The sequence below is a fragment of the Bubalus bubalis genome, chromosome 13 (assembly GCF_019923935.1).
Source record: "Bubalus bubalis isolate 160015118507 breed Murrah chromosome 13, NDDB_SH_1, whole genome shotgun sequence".
In the NCBI taxonomy this organism is placed as follows: Eukaryota; Metazoa; Chordata; class Mammalia; order Artiodactyla; family Bovidae; genus Bubalus; species Bubalus bubalis.
The window spans coordinates 745,354-764,646 of record NC_059169.1 but is presented as its reverse complement, the minus strand read 5'-3'; the positions used below and the strand labels follow the sequence as shown (position 1 = coordinate 764,646).

Here is a 19,293-nt window from a genome sequence, read left to right as displayed (position 1 = left end):
CTGGACGAGCCTTTGACAGAGGGGGTTGGAGCCCAGTGAAGCCCCCACTAGAGAGCGTAGAGATGAGGACAGATGGTTTCAGTGTCTCGGCCCGAGCTGTCCCGTAGCTGAGGGAGCTTGGGGGAGCTCCTGGAGCATTACGTGGCCGCGTCCCCATGAGCGGGGACGGCCACCCCCCGCGTTGTCCTTAGGCCCACACGCGCAGTTCTCTGATATTTTATGGGATCTCGGGGTTCCCACCCAGCAGGGGTGACAGACACAGGGGCCTGGGGCGTAAGGAGGCAGAGGCCCGGACCCAGGGCTCCTGCCGCGCAGCTGAGGGTCCCGGGGGGTTCAGAGCTGCCGCCTCCTGCACCGTCACTCTCTGCTTTCGGCTGAAAACGGCAGCTTCCAGGGAGAGGACACGGGCGACTCGTCCTCCCACACCTGCTGGGCGCGCCCAGCGCGGCCCGCCTGACCTCACTTCCTGCCCAAGCTGTAAGCCTTGAAGGCAGAGCGCTGCTTTGGGAGGTTCCCGGCCCGGGCACGTCACTGTGGGGGCCATCCAGACCCCCGCCCCTGCCTGGGGGAGGCCAGTGCCCCCCAGTCCACCAGGTCCCCAGGCATGGCAGGTGTCCCCAGCTCCGGACAGACACCCCTCTGGTGAGAGCCACTGAGCCCAGTTTTGATCACTATGATGAAGTGAAGAATCAAGCGGTGAGGGTCCTTAGGTCCGTTTCCTACAGAAGTCCTAATGCTTCGGTTTTTCTTCTAGAATATTCTATAAGCAGATTCTGCCTCACTAACTGCACACCCACACACTCACCTGAAGTGAGCACCTGCAGGGACGTTTCCTTGGCCGAGAACGGACCGCAGTTCCAGCTTCTCGCGCTTTGTGGTGTACAGCTGTGTGTCTTCTGAAAGGAGAGCAGGAGCTCTTCTGAGAGGCGCAGCTCGCAGACCTGACAAATCAGAACTGGGCCTGCCAGCTCTCGAGAAGCAGCGTGTCCAAGAGGCTGGTTTGTCCGCAGGATAAAGCCTCTTATCTGCCCGGGGTTTCCTTCTGCTTGTGTCTGCGTCTCTGGGCAAGAAGCGTGCTGCCTGTCTCCTTCCTGCTGGCCAGGGCTGCGCCTCTCCGGCCACGCTGTGTGGCCGGGGCCGCGCCTCTCCGGGGCTGCGCTGTGTGGCCGGGGCCGCGCCTCTCCCGGGCTGCGCTGTGTGTCCGCGGCTCTGGCCATGGACCTGCCCTGGCCTCTGTGCAGCTCCGTCCTGTCTCCCCATTCCCTTTCAACCCCCCCCACCCATGATGCCGCCCCAGGAAGATGCCACCCGTGGTTTGTTGTCGGAACCCTCAGGGTTTTGAGTTGGAAAGAGGTCAGACTCACTCCACTAAGGCTCACTTCGGCCACGCAGAGCGGGTCGGGTGGGGCGATGGGCTGAAGGTCTTGTCTGCTTAAAGCGTGGGCTGGAGGGGCAGGGTGGGTGCTGTGCACACCAAGACTCCAGCTCCCGGGCCGTCCCGTCTGGCGCATGGGGCGCCGAGGGGGAGACTCGGGCGGCCTGCAGGAAGAACTGGGCGGCCACAGATGCTGCTGGAGCCGGGGGCCTAGGTGCAGCCCACCCCCCATCACGGTGACACCAGGAGGTCCCCGTGTCTCTGGGGTTGGACGAACAGGCGGTGGGTGGGTGGGATGCTCGGAAGCTTGTGTTGAGTATGGAAGAGGCAGTCTGTATTAATAAGAGGTGACTGGACTTTCTCTCCGCAGGTGTTTGGAAACTGGACGTTCGGGACCCTGGTGTTCACTGTGATGGTGCTCACAGTCACCCTGAAGGTACCTGCCCTGCACACACGTGCTTCCGTGCACTGGCCGCCCAGTGGCCCTGGCCCTGACCCTGACCCCGGCCTGCCGGGGTCATCTCCCCGCCACTAACGTGGCCTTGGCCCTGAGGGGCGAGCTCAGAATTACACAGCAGGGGAGGAGGGAGATTCCACAGCCTTTTCTGTGTGAAAGGACTGGAATTGGACTGCTTTCACACGGCAGGCAGCCCCGCCCCCAGTGTAGTCAAAGGGCACTTTAACTGAAACAAGTGTATTGTGGAAAACTGAGCTCGTTTTTAAAGTCAAGTCAGGCTCTTCGTGCAATATCGTCATGAAGGTCCCAAATCCTACCAACCTGGGTCGGAGAGTGAGACAGGATGTCCCAGAGCCGTGTCCTGGGCAGTAGCATCTCCTGCAGGGGGCGCCCCAACCCCGGGGTCCGGGCACTTTCCGGCAGGGTGGGAATCTGGGCTGTGTTTCTCCCACACAGGCCCCTGTAGACGCTCTGGCTGAAGTTAGGGGTTTGTGTCTGCTTCCTGTCCCGCCCCCCCGGCTTCCTTCTCCCAGGCTCCCGCCGACAGGCCCGATGGCGCCACGGCTAACCTCCTGGTCTCTCTTCAGCTGGCGCTGGACACCCACTACTGGACCTGGGTCAGCCACTTTGTCATCTGGGGTTCGCTGCTGTTCTACATCGTCTTTTCCCTCCTCTGGGGAGGAGTCCTCTGGTACGGATTTGATGGTTTCTCAGTCACCGTCGTATCACCGAGGCCTGAAGGCTCAGTCCCACCTCGTCCCGCGTGTGGGTGCAGGTTGCGTGCCCACTGTGTGCAGGAGGGGCTTCACACCAGGGCCTGGGGCCCACGGGGACGAGGCGGGGTGATCTCCCTCCCTCCCTTAGGGGAGACACGCTGCATCATGAGCATGATGGGGGACAAACAGGCCAAACCCTCCAGGAAGGGACTGACCAAAGGTCGGGGATAGCTTCCCCAGAAAAGCTGTTATTTAAACAGAAACTTGGGAGAAAAGCGCTGACCTCATCCTGTGAGTGTTCTGGGCCGCTGGCCCTGGGCTGAGGCAGGGTCATTCCTAAGGAAGGAAGCCCCGCAGGCAAGTGCCCCAAGGCAGGCCCGGAAGGAAGGCTCCTCCAGAGACCATTAGGACACTATGGAAGGTTTTAAACAGAGGAGCCACGGAGCCCAGTTGCACTTTTCAGAAGGTCACCGTGCTGCCAGTTGAACGTCCACCTGGGGGTGGACAGAGACTGACCCAGCCGTCGGTCCTGACGGGCGGGCGGCGGCTGCGTTTGTCTCAAGTGCGCCTCTGCACGCACTCTGTTCTGCCCAGGGTGTCCCGTCTAAGTGGCCGGCCTGGTGAGCTCCTATTCGCCCCTCAGAACCCGGGGGCCCGCCGTGCTTCTCGGCCCTTGCCCCGGGTCACGTCACGTCACAGGCGGGCATGTCCACCTGGCCCGCAGGCGCTTGTTCCCGCCTGTCACGCAAGTGCAGGGGCTCCTGTGACCCCCCCTCCTTGGGCGCAGCACGTCCTGAGCAGGGCTGCGGCTGGGGGCAGTGAGCCAGGCCCAGGCCTGCCCAGACGTGAGGCCGGAAGCAGTGTCCCGTCCACCTGGCCTCCCCGCTACTGCGCAGGGATTGAGGGTGAGGGCAGGCAGCCCCCGACCCTGGGGAGAGGCCCCTGGTCCATCCGGTCCCGGCGTGGAGGCTGCTGTGTGGACGTCCACCCCGTGGCCCGCTCCACTGCTGACCTCTAGTGGCCATTCCGTGCATTACACATCGGGAAAACCAGACCTGCCCTTGGTGGATTTCCCGCCACCCGACTTCTGGCCTGAGATCCCTGCGGCTCTAGTGAGCTTTCCAAGCGGCTGTGTAAGAGAAAGTCTCCCCCAAAACCCCCCGCCTGCTCCTGGGCCTGGACACTTAGGAGCATGAAGCCGTGAGACTCGAATTTAGTGCAGCCACCGCCCATTTCTAAGGCATCCCAGGTGGCTCAGATGGTGAAGAATCTGCCTGCAATTCAGGAGACCCAGGTTTGATTCCTGGGTGGGGAAGATCCCCTGGAGAAGGGAATGGCAACCCGCTCCAGTATCCTTGCCTGGAGAATCCCATGGACAGAGGAGCCTGGCGGGCTGCAGTCTGTGGGGTCACACAGAGAAAGACAGGACTATTACCTTCCCTTCACTGCCCGTCTCCAAAGGCATTCCTAGCCCGCCTGGCAGGGAAGTCATTTCATTCTCTGTATTTTTATAGAAATTTTAAAAAATTATTTTGGCATAAGCTTGTGTTTAGCCATTCTGCTAATGAGAACACTATCTTCTCTGTATTAATAGGTATTGAGCAAAACCCCCTGTTTCATGTTTAAACGTCTTCCCTGCTGTTCTGAAGCTGAACTTCTGGGGCTTGTTCCCTCCTTGGAATGACCTCATAGAACTCCCCCGCCTCTCATGCTCGCTACCCAGCCTTCAGGGCAAAGTCACGCAGCGCTATGGGGAGAGGCCCCCCTGGTGAGCCGGTGGCGAGTGCAGCGGGTGGACCGTGACCATCAGAGATGGACGTGGATCCCGCCAAGGCAGATGGCCCTCCGTGCGGGACTCGGGGGTCTCCGCCAGCTCCTCATCGGCCATCGTGCTGTGGTTTTCTTTCCCTGGACACTGCAGGCCCTTCCTCAGTTATCAAAGGATGTACTACGTGTTCATACAGATGTTGTCCAGCGGCCCTGCCTGGCTGGCCATCGTCCTGCTGGTCACCATCAGCCTGCTGCCTGACGTCCTCAAGAAGGTGCTGTGCAGGCAGCTGTGGCCCAGTGCCACCGAGAGAGTGCAGGTACCCTTGGGCGGGGGGTGCAGCTGGGGCACCGTGGGGGGCCCCAGGGAGGCAGCGGGAAAGGTGATCTGTCCAATGGCGACGCCAGGTGCCCGCTGGGGGCCTGCAGCCAGGGGGTGCACCGTGGGGCGGGCCCCGGGGAGGCAGCGGGAAAGGTGATCTGTCCAATGGCGACGCCAGGTGCCCGCTGGGGGCCTGCAGCCAGGGGGTGCACCGTGGGGCGGGCCCCGGGGAGGCAGCAGGAAAGGTGGTCCGTCCAGTGTTGCTGACGGTGACATGTGATTTTACACCTGAACTACATGTTCAGTGGTTAGACTTGGAAAGGTAGGCCCTGAAATAAGGAAAAGATTAAGAGAAAAAGATTAAGCCAGTACAAAAGGCAAATTATTTTGTGTGAACCTAAACAAGTTTTTTTGATTAATCCTTATTTTGAAGGTAAAATTGCTTTATTTTTAGGGATGGAAATGTGGGTCACACTTTAGCATTCATTTTGGGAAATTCTGGTCATGAGTAGGTAGGGTTGTTGTTTTCCGTGCTCCCAAGGGGACGCCAACAAGCAGAACTCTGGATTCAGGAGATGGGTGAGACCTAAGGATGCCCAGGCCAGCGTCCAAACAGACGTGACCTGGAGTTTCTAGAGAGCTCTCAAGGAGCGGATGTCCCCCACCTCTTTACCCCTGTGACCCTGCACCCCTCACCCCTGTGATCCTGCACCCCCTCACCCCTGTAACTCACCCCATGATCCCACACCTACTCACCCCTGTGACCCCGCACCCCTACCCCTGTGCACACTCCTCCCCCTGTGACCCCACACCCCTGCCCCTGTGACCCCTCACCCCCATGACCCCGCATCCCCTCACCCCCGTAACCCCTCACCTGTGACCCCACACACCCTCACCCCTGTGATCCTGTACACCCCCCCCATGATCCCACACCCCTGTGACCCCACACCCCCTCTACCCATGATCCCGCACCCCTCCCCCGTGAACCCTCACCTCCTCGCCCCTGTGACCCCGCACCCCCTCCCCCTTCTCCCACACCTCTTCCCCCACCCCCACCCCGTCCTTCTGTGGCGGTGGCCATGCGCCCTTGGGGAGGAGGAGGGATGCTCTGAGAGGCAGAGGCCGCAGCAGGCCATCCTGCAGGATACCTGTGTGGGTGAAGGGGGTGGGCGTGCAGGTGAGTGACAGGAGGGCGGGGCGAGCAGGTGTGAGTGACAGGAGGGCGGGGCGTGCAGGTGTGAGTGACAGGAGGGCGGGTGACCACAGGCGAGGGCGTCCGTTCCCCCCCGCCCCCCGTGTCCCTCTGGGGAACGCAGGGCCCCCTGCTCTTAGTCGTCAAGCGCTGCGCTGTGGCTGGCTGTGGGGTGGAGCCTCCGTCACTGCAGTGACCGCCCCCGGAGGTGACCAGTCAGGCGGGCGAGCTCTCGGACCCCTGGGGCTGATCTCAGATGCTGCCCGCGGTGCCCAGCCAGGGGGCGCAGAGGGCTTAGAGCCTGCCTGACCGGCAGCTTCACGAGAGCTGCTCGGTGATCTCAGGCCATCCCAGGGCGGGGCAGGAGCGCACGGGAGGTTTCCACGGGCCGCAGGGGCTCCGGGTGCAACCCCCGACTCACTGCCTTTTCTTGTCTCTTCCCTTCCTGGTTCCTTTCATCTTCCGGCCTCTTTGCCCAAATCTTGTTTGCAAACGATGTGCATGGCCTCCTGACCTCTGACCTCTGACCTCTGGGACCGGCAGACTAGGAACCAGTGCCTTTCTGTCGAGCAGCCCACCGTCTTTATGCTTTCTCAGACTTCCAGCAGTCTGACTTTCTAACGGAACAAGGTGACGCTTTTCTGTCTTTCTGCATGTTTGGGACTTGATCGGAGGACCATGGAGGGCTGACGATTAAGCTCGGGAGCCACGCACACAGGCCCCCGGTGCCGCGGGCGCAGGGCTATCTCCACCCACACGGCTGCGCGGGGCCTCCCTGGGGAGCCTCAGCGCCCCTCTGGCCTGGTGGCAGCTGTGAGGCCAGTCCTAGCCCCCGCGCGGCAGGGGCAGCTCCGGGGTCAGCGCCGGCCTCGCCCTGGGGCCCGAGGCAGCTCCTCCCTGTCCCTCGTGTGGAGCCCGCGGGACTGGCGGGACCACGGCCCGGGAGAGGCAGCCTCGGCCGGGCCCCTAGACTGTGGACAAGCCGGGACAGGCGTGTTTGGGGTCAACTGTCTCACCAAAGTCTGTCTTATCTTTTTAAAAATGTATGATTGTTTTTGGAAAAAGACTCCACCTGTGCCTTAAACAGCGTCTGTGGCTCGCTCTCAGGAGCATGGAGCAGCCGCACCGTTTTCTGTGGCCGCCGCCCAGGGTGGGAGGCTTCTCGCCTGGAGCCAAGGCTTCAAGGACGCGCTTACCTGTTCTCCGTCCTCTGTGTCTCGATGCCCCTCTTGTGTCCCCACAATGGCACACGTTGAAGGCCCGTGCTTGGTGTTACTGCTTTACCAGGCAGCTTGCTTAATAGGAAAATGTTAACAGTTGTTCATCTTTTAAGTTCAAGTAATTATTGGCAATCAAAATTTTTCTAACCTGGGGCATCAGAATTTGTTAGAATAAACTACATAATTTTATCTCACTGTTTACACACTTGAAGACATTTAGGATGAAATTATTAGGAACATTTTAATAAGTCACAGGAGGTGCTTGTGAAACCAGTTAAATCATGCCAACTCTGGGCTAAAAATAAATACTCTGACGATTGATGGGGTTTACTGAGAGCTGGTTTGCTTCTGAGCCTTTGCAGAAGCCGGACTCTGCTGCTTGGTGAAGGGCTCTGAGCTCTGGGTGTCCGTGGCCACGGCTGTGACCGCAAAGCAGGCAGCGCCTCACGGTGCCTGCAGCCAGTGCCCGGCGCACACAGGGTCCATGCGGTGTTGCTGCAAAACCAGCCAATTTCGGCAAAACTTCGGAGGAATGAACCCTTGGCTAGTGCTTCCATGGAACATGCTGCATTTGAGATGGGTGGCTTTTTCTTTTCATCTGTCCTATTCAAGTGAAAACCACAGAGGCCACATATAAACATGTGCGTGTATGTACACACGTGTGGCATCTGTATACACATGTGCATTTATTCTGTCCATACCCGTGGGCACGCACAGCTTTGAGTGTTTCCACTCCCGCCACATATGAACATGTGTGTGTATGTACACACGTGTGGCATCTGTATACATATGTGCATTTATTCTTTGCACACCCATGGGCATGCACTCCCGCAAAGAGCAACCACCTGAGTGCTAGTCTGCTTCACCTCTCGCCCGCTGCCCGTTGTGCCTAGTCGGGGGGCATCTGCACCTCCAACCCTGTGCTTCTCCAGCTCCTGCAGTTCCCTTCTTCCGAGACACTGAGAAATTCACACCACTTGATTGGAAAGCCTCAGTGTTCGTACTAGAAACGCCCAACCCCGCTGGCCTGCAGCCCTGCCACACCCCAACCTCCGGATTCTAGCTTCAGGCCAGGATTCTTTTGTTTGACTGGAGACGGGGCCAAGGGACGGGGCCGGGCAGGCACAGAGGGACAGAGGGACAGACAGGAAGGCAGGCGGGTAGACAGGGACAGAGGAACAGGCAGACGGACCGACAGGGACACAGGGACAGACAGGGACATGGGCAGGCAGGTGCAGACAGAGCGTCAGGAAGGCAGGCGGACAGGCAGGCGAACACACGGGGACGCAGGGACAGGCAGGAACAGACGGACAGGCAGACAGAGAGCGGCCGGTGCAGAGCCCCTCGCTCGGGCCTGCGCGCCCTCAGGAGCAGCGCAGTCTCCGGAAGGTCGGTGTGAGCGGCAGGGCCGTCAGCCCCGGGTCCCGCGCCCCGACCATCGGCCGCTGTTGCACCGAGAGCGGGGCCTCGCGCACGCATCTCCCTCGGCCTTTCCGCAGAGCGGGGCGTGCGGCGCGGGCTCAGTGTCTGTCCTCGCCTTGCAGAGGAGCCCGAGCCGCCCAGCCCCGGCCGACGCCGCGCCGAGCCCCGACCGGCCGCTGCTGACGGACCCCGAGCCCCGGCCGAGGCGCGAGTAGCCGGAGGATAGGTAACGGCCGCCCGCGGGCAGCCCGTGTGCTGTGCTCTTGCGGACCGCGTGGGTTTCCTCCAGAGCTTTGCCGTGCTGTGCCGTTTCTGTTAGGTTCACGGTGACAAAGATTTGCCCACACGTGGGGTCGGTCCCCGGTAAGTGGCCCACTGGAGAGGCCGGCCGCCTGGGGCTGCCTGCGGTGCACACCCAGACACGCGTGTGAGCGTGCGTGCACATTCATCTGTGCGGCGCACAGGCCCACAGCGTCCTTCGGCGTCCAGAACTCAGCCTTCATTCTCATCCGCGGTGGTGGGCATGGCTCCACCTGAAAGGTCCTCCAGGAAAGATCGCCTTTCAGAATAAACAAAGGGCTCTGAGCCAGGCCGGGGCAGGCGTCCAGCTGCGCCTTCAGCATCCAGAGCGGGCATCTCCCGGCAGGCTTGCCCCCTCCCTGCACGTCCAGTCTGACCACCTGGGCTTCCGACCGTCGGGGCCTCCGTCGGAGCGGTCCAGCGAGATGCACTGCGGGAGGAGCCGCACTCAGCCTGGGGCCTGGGGAGGGGCCTCGTGTTTACACACCTTTCTGCGGGACAGTGGACGCAAGGAGGGGACGGATGGTCCACACGCCGCCCGGTGTCTGGCCCAGCTACGCTCGGGGGTGCCCCGGTCGGGGCAGCGAGGGCTGCGGCTGCGCTGGTGGGTCTGGACGGGGTCCGCGCAGGGTCCCGGGACTGACTCTATCCTTTCTGTTTCCGCAGACCTCGCGCTTCGTGTCAGGACTGCCTCTGGGGAGTCACCCACTTGCTACTCTGTAGTCTCCAACCCCGGGCAGCGCCCTGGAAGGCAGGAAACGCGGGGCCCCTCCTGCTCAGTCTCCCACCACCCGCGGCCCCAGAGGAGGCCACACGCAAGGGTCCAGCCCCGAAGGGCTGCGTGGCGTGTGCTGCTCTTGCGGCCGGAGGAGGAGGAAGATGGGACAGGCGTCCTTGAGTGGCGACCGAGAAGGACATGCACGAGCCTGCTACCCTCCCCGAACGCGTGGCGACGGGAGGACCTCTGCTCAAGGGTCTCGGTCCGCTCCAGGCACAGCTGCCCTACCAGGGCCTCCGGGGAGCATGGCCGAGCCTCGCGGGCTGGGGTCCGGTCTGCTCCATCCTCCCGAGCCCGACACCTCTGCTTTCGGACCGGCCCCCCGCCCAGTCCACGGCTGCCGTCCAGACCTGCGCGTGGTGACGCTGACCGCGGGTCGCATCTGGCCCGACTCCGCCCCTCCGGGGGAGGTGCTGCCCGCGTGCTCGGGGAGCCCCTCCCCGTACCCCGCTGCCTCTGGGGGGGGCCTGGCCTGTAAAGCACAGGTTCTGAGAGGTACCCCTTCCCGCGCTAAGGGCGCAGGCGCGGTTTGCTGTTGTGGGAAGGGTGTTTCAGGGTTTGCGGGGACGCGTGGGGGCCTGGGTGCCCGGGGCCGGCCTCTGCTGCGGTGCTCAGACCCCCACGGGGAGCGGCCCCTCGGGCGCGTTGGCCCCCAGATCCGCACCTGGCCCAGGGTCGCCGAGGCGGCCCGGGAGACCTAAGAGCAATACCGCTGCCCACCTGCCGCCCGCAGGCAGCCGGGCGGTAAACCCTGTCTCTCTCCTGTAACGGAATCTCCGTTTCTAGAAATAACCCATTCGACGTAGCCTTAATGGTCCGTAAGGAAAACATTTCAGTTTGAGGTTCAAACTTCAGAAGGTACAACTGACGGCGTTTTAGGGGAGGGTCACACGGAAGCTGAACGTTGCCCCCTCTGGATGCCCTGCGGACGCCGGCCGGTGCTGCGCCCACCTGGGTCTGCTCCCGAGTCACTCAGGCCGCGTGGTTCGCTGCTGTAATGCTCACCTGTGAGATACTTATTTGAACGAGGGGAGGAGTTGACCGCAGAACAGGGTACACAGGTGGTGCGGAGAAAGCAGGTGAAGGGCAAGCATACCAAAGAGTGGGGTGACGCCGAGGGGCCTGAGGCTGGGTGGGCGTCCGCCCGAGGGCCCGCCCCCTCGCCGTCACTCACGCCGCGTCCTGCGTGAGGCCCGCACCAGACCCTGCAAACAGCCGTGTGTGCGTTTTACAGCCGTTTTTAAGAACCTAAAATGGGTGTAAATGTCATACCTGTGGGGGACAGATTCTCTGTATGTTTTAGTTAACAAATTCTTTGTAATGTATTTTTTTAGAGATCTTAAAATTGCCTTTGCACTGAAGTATTTTCATAGCTGTTTATATCTCTTTTATTCGTTTATTTGTTAACGTACCATATCTAATTTTTAAAGTATGTTTTTAAAGCTTTTATTTTTTAAGTTGAAGACATTTTGGCCACTTTACATTTAAATTCTGATGAACGTTTTGGCTGAATGTCTCAATATCTGATGAATGTGAATTTTCAGATTTGACTTTATTCTCTGCGCCTGTTTTGTTTTTGGTGTTTCTGGCAGTAGCGAGTAGTTACAAGGCATATTTAGAGTCTGATCATTTGCTCTGCTCTTTCTTCACCGTTCATTGCAATTTCATCTGCTTTTTCTTTAGTTTTTAGTTTCTATCCTTCAGCCTTAAAATAGAAGCTTCTTGACGGTTCGCTGTCCTCTTTCTGCCTGTATCCAGACGGTTATCACTTACCTCGTATAATTCAAGTCTCCTTAGGACAGCTACTGACCGTTACACGCCCCAATATGTCTTCTTAAAATTGTTTGGGAAGTTCGTAAGTGACTGCGCCTGACAATGTGAGATGGACCAGGGGCATGAGTCCAGAAGCCAGGGAAGGACGAGAACCAGGGAAGGGACATTTCAGACAAGACAATGAGACTGCCACCTGGCGGTGGGCAGTGCTTACTTGCCTTAAACTGACCTTAAAGCAAGTAATTTAAGTATCTTCCTTAGTTTTGAAAATCTTACTCACAGCTGCACAATAACCACGTATTAACATCTCCCCCATCGGTCCGGATGTCTGGTTCCTGACCCGCACGCCATCCCCCATAGCTAGCGTCCCCACTGGAGGGGACCCGCCCTCGGGACCAGGGCCGGACCCTCCCAGCTGCAGCCACGTCCTGGCTGGGAGAAGAGACGCGCTCTCGGCCACTCCTGTTAGAACCCCAGTCAGCCCATTCCTGTGCCCTTGACTCCACGGGCAGACACAGACCAAACGACCCCCAGGGGCACGGCCGCGAGGCTCGCTGGGGGCGGAGCTTCTGCAGTGACAGGCCGCAGATGCCTAGTTCACCCTGTGAGACTTTGCAGCTTGAACTATAGCAACGCCTCGCACACAGTGTAACTATTCTTAAATTTACGGGCATCAACCACAAGTTCAGGGCAACCTAAGGGGAGTTTCCGGCCTTTTTCTTTAAAACCACTAAGTTCACCTGTTTTGCACTGATTATGAAGAACCTAATGCAACCACTTCTGCTTATCTTGAAATTAATGGTATTTATTTAACAACTCAGTGTAACAGCTTGGTATGCACTTTCTTTTGGAAGTTTCCCATTTCTAAAAAACAGGGAAAATGTCAGCTGGCAAATGCGTTCATTCTGTTTTGTTTTTTTTTTTAGTTAGAGGGTAGGTGAATGGGGGTGAGAATCGTTTTGATGTCCATAAACAAAGCTTTAATGAAGATGTGTCGGAGTATTATTAAAGTGTGATTCTACTTTTGCAGAAAAAATCTAAAGATCAGTTTATATAGCTTTATTTTTTACCTTATCAAAATATACAGAATTTTAATATGCATATATTGTCTCTGACTTAAAATTATGTGCATCTGCATTGCTGTTTAAAATGTTCATTCATTATGTAATGTGATAAAGAAAATCTTCAAAAATATATTTAACACGAATGGTATCTATAGGTATTGTCATCATAAATACTGGAATTTATTTTTAAATTATTGAATATAGTAGGTGTGTTTAAGATAATAAATCAACCTCTGAACAGTAATGTTTAATTGATAATTTATTAATCTGCTTTGAAAAATTAAATGAATTAAACCAAATCTTAAATTTCTGTAAAATTTATTTTGTATGCTACTGTTTTTAACTTTTATTTCTATAGATAAAGTATTTATCTTCAAATATTCATTATGATTGGACTTTTCTGCAGAACGTCTAGGCAGGAGACCTGAATCTGCTTGCAATAAAGAAGAAAAGGTTCTGGTTTAGTCCCTTCATAGATTAAAAAGATGACAGAAGTTGGCATTAAGTTTCTCCCAAGACCAGCTGCTGGGCAAACAGTCTCCCAGCAAGTGTTTCTGTTTGGGATGAAGCCGTGGGAGCAGCCTCTCAGGATCGTGTGGGATGGGGTGGCCCCAGGCCCACAACTGCACCACCAGGGCGGAGGGCCCGGAGCTGCGCCCTGTCCTTCCCGCTGCTCCCCGACTGTCCGCCAGACCCCGGCCCCTGGGGGCTCCTCCACTCTTCCTCTTGTCCAAACCCTGGCCCCCACGCCCCAGGGCTCCTGGGCAGTTAGGAGAGAAGGGCCCGTGCTGCCCCAGGGGGTTCCTGCAGGCCCCAAGAGGCCCACCAGCACGGGGCCCAGCGGCTCTGCCCCCCCAGCCCTGCCCACCTCCTCTGCTGGCCACTGCCACCCCTGCACGTCCCGTCTCTGAAAACTGACCCCCAAACACTCCACAGATCCTCACAAAGTCTCATTCCTGGGATTCTGACTCAGTTGGGGGATCAGGGTGGACCCTGAGAAAGGGCCTTGCTGGGCCGGGGCAAGGCGGCCCCTTCAAGGCTGACGGGTCCCTCGGAAGGCCTCTGACTTTACGGGGCACAATTCTAAATCGGGGGCTTTTTCCCGGCCCCCAAACTGCAAAGGAAAGGCAAGTAACTCACCCCCAGTGGGCGGCCTTGGCTGTCACCACACAGCGGCCAGCACACCAGTCTACAGGATACAGATGCTGCAAGTGAGTTGGGTCCCAGGGCTGCTGTCCGCCGGGGTACAGCGTCCACACCTGCCTCGGGTGACAGGGACCTGTGACCACACTGACCCTGGGAGCCGGGAGAAGCACGCTTGCCTTTCAGGTGAGTGAGGGCACCCTGGCCTGAGGCTGTGCGGGTGTGAACAGCCAGCTCCTACCAGTGTGGGAGTGAACACAGTCCTTCTTTCCACTGGGCTGTGTCCCAGTGTGATCAATATCTGCAATTATTAAGCTTCCTCTTTCAGGGAAAAATCTTACAAATAACACAATTTATCAGTTCCTTTCTCACACTAAGAGGACACCCCTAAGATTGCATCATCATATTAACCTGCCAGGGAAGACGCTCACCTTAGTACATGTTCATCGCATTGCTATTGCTATTGCTAAGTTCATCGCATGCAGTCGGAATAATTCAGGAGCATTTAGTCACACGGCAAATGTCTAACTCATCATCCAGAAACAGGTATGCGCCCTAATCAAGCCTGACAGGGGCCCAGTGAAACCCGTCTTTAATCAGGTACGAAGACCAAGCCTCACAGTTAGTGGGCAGTGTCAGGCCTAAGCCCATCTTAGAGGCTGCCGCCCTTGAGGCCCACAGCTTGCCCTGCGAGGGCCACGCCCCTTCCTCACATCTGTGGCCTCTGCTGACACTTTCTGCTGACCAGTGCAGCCGCAGACGCGGTTTTCGGTGCATCCTCTCGATTCGCTGAGCTTGCTTTTCAGAGGTCACGGTGCAGCTGGCATTCAGAAAGCTGTACTGGGTCAGCCCAGCAGCCGCCCACCAAGCAGTGACCATGACTTTTTCCGGCACAAGTTTGGCTGTGGAAAGTGCTTTGGAGCTTCTTCTAAGTCCACCCACTGAGCTGGTTGTCCCGGTTGTTGTATAAAATTCACTCTTCTTTGCACGTCACAATACGATTGAGAAATAGTTCATTGTTATGTAGACTAAGAGAAGATGACGCTTTAAAACAGTGATTCTTTTTGAGTTCATGAGGCACCCCTCTTTGAGCTTTTTCACCTTTCCAATCTGCTTCAGAGGCCGAACGGCCGCAGAATGGTGGGTGTTGAGTTTGGGCAACTTCTCATGTAGTTGTAGGAGGATCAGCTTCAAAGATGGCTCTCACTCAGCTGTCCCTGTCAACTTCCGATGGCCACTATGCTCCTCATCATCAAGGCGCTCACGTCCTTTGCAGAACTCCTTGACCCACCACCGCACTGAACGTTCGTTAGCAGCTCCTGGGCCGAATGCGCGTTGTCTCCACTGCTTTACGACCAATTTTGAACTCAAGAAAATCACTGGAATTTGCTTTTTTGTCCAACATTATTTCCATAGTCTAAAATAACTATAAAATAAACAGTAAGTGATAAGGTGATAGCAAAAAACACAAATCAAGAAATACATATTAAAATGATGTATCACATAGTCACATTTATTAAGAATGTATTCCAATATCAAACAGCAAATGTCAACAACGTGAAACAGCGATTACTTTTGCACAAACCTAAACAGTTTGCTCGGGACGAGAGGCTAAAACGCAGACCGTCGACACTGAACACGGCAAGCTGGAATGGCCCGGCGCCATTTCAGGGGGGCTGCGGAGAGCTCCGGCACCAGGGTCCTTTAGGTCCCAGCGCGAAGGAGAATTCAGTGAGGGCCACGTGGTCAACACGCGATTTACTAGAACAGGATGTTCGTGAGGCTTACAAGTGGGCGGGCGAGAAGTGCCAGGCTCTGAGCACTTAGTGGGCTACAGTTTTGTAATCAGAGGAGGAGTGGGGAGGAGGGACGAGCCCCTTGTCTCCCGAGTAGATGTCACGCTGCCATCAGCTCCTCCTCCAGGCCGCGAAGGGAGTTTTCTTGTCCCTCCAGGGTCAAGCTAGGGCCACAAATCACTGTTTTGCAGGAGTGCAGAGAGCATGGCCCAGGGACCATTAACTCAGTGAGCTCGCCGGGCAGGAGCGGGCTCAGCACCGTGGCTTTATTGTTTCGGGCCTCATGCTTCTGCCGGGGGTTTGAGGTGGAGCTTTATCAAGCGGTCATTAGCTTACAGGGATCGCCCATATTTTCCTACTCACCATCCCCTAGTGAGATTAACTATTTAATCATGGGCTTTGTCCCTTCATTCTGTCTCTGCGAAAACTTGCAAACGAGCCATGACCGTGGCCCCTGCGGGTTGTCTTAGGACAGGGAAGAGGTGGTTGCTCCCCATGGACAGGACGGAGCGAAAGGACGGCCAGGGAGCAGGCACTGCTTCCCGCCTGCAGGTAAAACCGCCCCCTGCTGTTGCTCGCTCTGTCCCGGGGCCGCAGAAATGGGTGCCGCAGGCGGAGGTCCACCTGGCTCCCTTGGGCTTCGAGCCTCCCAGCCTCGGGGCTCCTGGAGACACCTCTCTGCCTCCATCCTCAGGTGGCACCCACTCTGCCTGTCTCAGCGTTTGCTTTCCACAAGGCTGTCAGTCACCTTCGGTGAGGGCCCCGCCCTGATGACCTTATTTTAGATAAATTGTGTCTGTAAAGGTCACATTCTAGAGTACAGGGGTCAGGACCTCAACATATCTTTTTGGGGAGACACAATTCAACCGATGCTCTGCTCTGGGGCCTTGCTGCAGGGCAGACACCGTCGTGCTGCGTGTGAGGGGGAGCAGTGGGAGGGGGGTTGGGAACGGAGCTCAGCCGCCCCTCCCCACATCCCCACCCGGGGCTGCACGGCGCTAACTCACCGTGGCCCACGGTGGCCCAGCAGGTCCGGGGGTCCTGCCCACACTGGTCTGGGTGCTAAGCACCTCCTTCCCCCGTCTCATCAGTGTTCACAGCCTAACTCCACACTGGGGGTGAGCTCCGGGGGCCCCGAGACCCTGCCTAGGCAAGGTGAACTGCCCAGCGGCCAGGGCGGGCCTGGGGCCATGTAGCTGCCTGAATAAACCCCAGGCTGGAGGCTCAGGGCCCCGCCCGCCCACCCAGCAGCATTCCTTGGAGACTGGAGGGTCACCTGGGAGCCCTGTCTTTGGCCTCCCAGAGGAAAGCCGTGGGGCAGGGTTGGCCAGCCGCCAAGAAACAAGCCCCGAGGAGCCGCAGCTCAGGCGAGGCGGGCGACGAGGTTGTGGCTGCTGGCGACTGGGGCGCCCGTGTCTCCCCTAGCAGGTTGGTTCTCTGAGGTCCCAGGTACACGGGAGGAACCCCCTTTTCATTACCCCAGGGTCACCTCAGAACTCCAGAGGACCAGGCCCCCCACCCAGCCTCCTGCGTGTCCAGTTGCCCCTCCTGACCTGGACCCAGAGGGCAGGGGCAGATGCTGAGAGGCTCAGGGAACCCCAAGCTATAGGGAGCAGGGCGGCCCTCCCCACTCGGTGTCACTTACGTGAGTGTTCCGTCGCTTCCGTCCGTCCGACCCTCTGTGACCCCATGGACTGTAGCCCACCAGGCTCCTCTGTGCATGGGATTCTCCAGGCAAGAATGCGGTGGGTGGGGGGCTGATCTTCCTGACCCAGGGACCGAACCCACGTCTCCTGCCTTGCAGGCGGATTCTTTACCCATTGAGCCACTTGGGATTACTTCCTGTAACACAGACTTCTTTTTGGGAGCGAGAGGCTTTCCACAGAGGAATTAACCTCAAACGGCAAAGTCCCCAATTCCCTGAAGGGCCAAGGGCGCGGTGACCAGGCGGAGACGCAGCCCCAGGAGACTCCCGGGCCCAGGCCCAGGCCCAGGCCCACACCCGCGGGAGGGGCTGACCCCAGCCGGAGCAGAAGGGCCTTCTCCCCTTGGCTCCTCCCAGAGCCCTGATTGTGATGGTAATTCCCCGAGCCTCCGGTAGCTGCACAAAGGCCTGGCCTGGCCCTCAGGGCCCCTGGCCAGCAGGGTGCCCCGGGCTTTTGTTCTGGGATTCGCCTTGGAGTCGGGAGACTTGAATCTGCACTAACCGTCTCTGAGCGCACAGGCGTCTTGGGCATTTGTCCTCCGCGATCTCCTGGGCCAGTGACCACGTCCCAAGGCCGGAGGCCTCCCCGTGGTGGGAGAGGCTCCCGGTCCTGGTGCCTGTGGCCGAGGTGGGGCTTGGGACCCTCCACGGGAAGCCCGCCTGGGGGCAGTGCTGGGCCTGCAGAACCAACTGGGGTCGTGGGGTCACTGAGCGCTGCCCGTCCTCCTGGCAGGTTGGCCGAGGGCCTCCCTCTGGCTCTCAGCCCCAGTGACACTCAGCACGGTCCCTGGAGACCCCAGGACCCCGGGTCCCTGAGGTCACGTGAAACGGGGCCGCGGCCCCACCAAGCGGGTCAGGCCCCCACGCCCGCACATCCAACTGGCCCTTAGAGGAGAGGCCCCCGCCTCCGCTCTGACTCTGCCAGCTTCCTGGGGCCTTCCCATTCCCACTCGATCTGGGAAGGAAACCGTCCAGCTGAGGAAGGTCCTGCCTTCTCTTTGCTGTCCATTCGGGCCAGCCTCCTCCCCGCGGCAGCCCACGCTCGGAGCGTGTGCGGGGCCTGTCCACTCGGCAGCCCTGGCTCAGCCATGCCCACCACCGGGGGCCTGGCCGCCCTGCCTGGGCTCCGGGGCACTGGCTAGGCGGGGGCTGACTGCCAGGCGATGCCGTGTGGTGGGGACCGCACTTGGAGGAGGAAAGTCCTGCAGAGGTTGGCGCGCCCTCCCCTCCAAGCGGAGCCGCACCCCAGGGCGGGTAGGAGGCTCCTGGGGTGGGGCTCCCTGGAACCTTGGGGTTTGTGCCTATTGCCCTCCCGACAGAACTCTGTGCTGGTCTTACTCTGATTTCCCGGTATCACCCACAGAATGCAGACGTTTGGAAGCGCCAACTAAAATAAAGTTCACACCTAGAGCAACACTGGGGACGTTTCAGCCTGTGCGCCTCAACTTTCCGAGTTCTACTGGGGAACTTGAGTTTCCCTGAACAAGGGGGACCCACAAGGGAAAAGGCCGGTCTCTTCCCTTTTCTTGCAAAAAAGGGGCCCCCCCGCAGCTGCACGGCCCTGCCCTGGGGCCTGCACACCCCGAGCCCAGACAGCAGACCGCCTGCTCCGTGCAGGCGGAGGGGGTGACGGTGATGGGGGGACACGCTGGGGGCGGGGTCGGGCGCCTCCCCGCCCCCTCCCGCCGCGCAGACCCTCAGCCATCCTGCCCTCGCGCTCCTCCCTCTCCCTCCGCGCGGTCCCCTCCCCCACCGTTCTCGCCGCCGCCCCGCTAGCCCTCCCCCTCCTCCCCTCCCCTCCCCCAGGCCGGGGAGGAGGGGCGGCCGCGCACCTGCGGGCGGAAGACCGGGCCGGGAGGACGTCCCACGGCAGGTGTGTGGGGGCGGGAAGCGTGGGCGGTGGACGCGGGTGGGGGAGGCGGGGAGGGCCGGGGAGAGGGGCCGACGGACTCAGCGTCCCGGAGGCCGGTGACCGGTCTGCGCGCTCCGATCGCCTCTCGTGACCGGTCTGCGCGCGCTCCGATCGCCTCCGGTGACCGGTCTGCGCGCTCCAATCGCGTCCTGGCCGCGTGCGACCCCAGGGAGCCCCGGCACCGGCCGGGGCGGAGCCGGGGCGCTGCGCGGTGTCCAGGCGCCGCCGCCCGAGCAGGAGCGCGGGCTCCACGTGCGGGACGCCCCCCACTGTCGGGCCGGGGTCCTCCCGCGGACAGTTGTCACTGCCCGGCCCCTCCCAGGACCGCACCCCGGAGTCCTGACCCCCAGC

The 19,293-nt window shown here is 59.2% G+C and overlaps 2 protein-coding genes across 11 annotated transcripts in view; both read left to right on the top strand.

Annotated features, from left to right (window-relative positions):
- The window catches only part of ATP11A (ATPase phospholipid transporting 11A), a 103,135-nt gene extending 90,505 nt beyond the window's left edge, over positions 1–12,630 (top strand). For 2 of the 10 annotated variants that reach the window (XM_045162509.1, XM_045162510.1), the window contains exons 26-30: positions 1,746–1,811; positions 2,366–2,523; positions 4,470–4,635; positions 8,594–8,697; positions 9,438–12,630. In XM_045162509.1, coding sequence (XP_045018444.1) covers positions 1,746–1,811; positions 2,366–2,523; positions 4,470–4,635; positions 8,594–8,686 — 483 coding nt within the window. In that variant the 3' untranslated portion in view covers positions 8,687–8,697; positions 9,438–12,630. The other 8 variants (XM_045162514.1, XM_045162515.1, XM_045162512.1 and 5 more) reach the window with 7 other exon arrangements.
- Positions 12,631–18,888: 6,258 nt separating this feature from the next.
- MCF2L (MCF.2 cell line derived transforming sequence like) overlaps positions 18,889–19,293 on the top strand; it is an 89,260-nt gene continuing 88,855 nt past the window's right edge. Inside the window, exon 1 of the mRNA XM_045162495.1 lies at positions 18,889–18,903. The gene's annotated coding sequence lies outside the window, so the exon portion shown is untranslated. The remainder of the gene's footprint in view (positions 18,904–19,293) is intronic.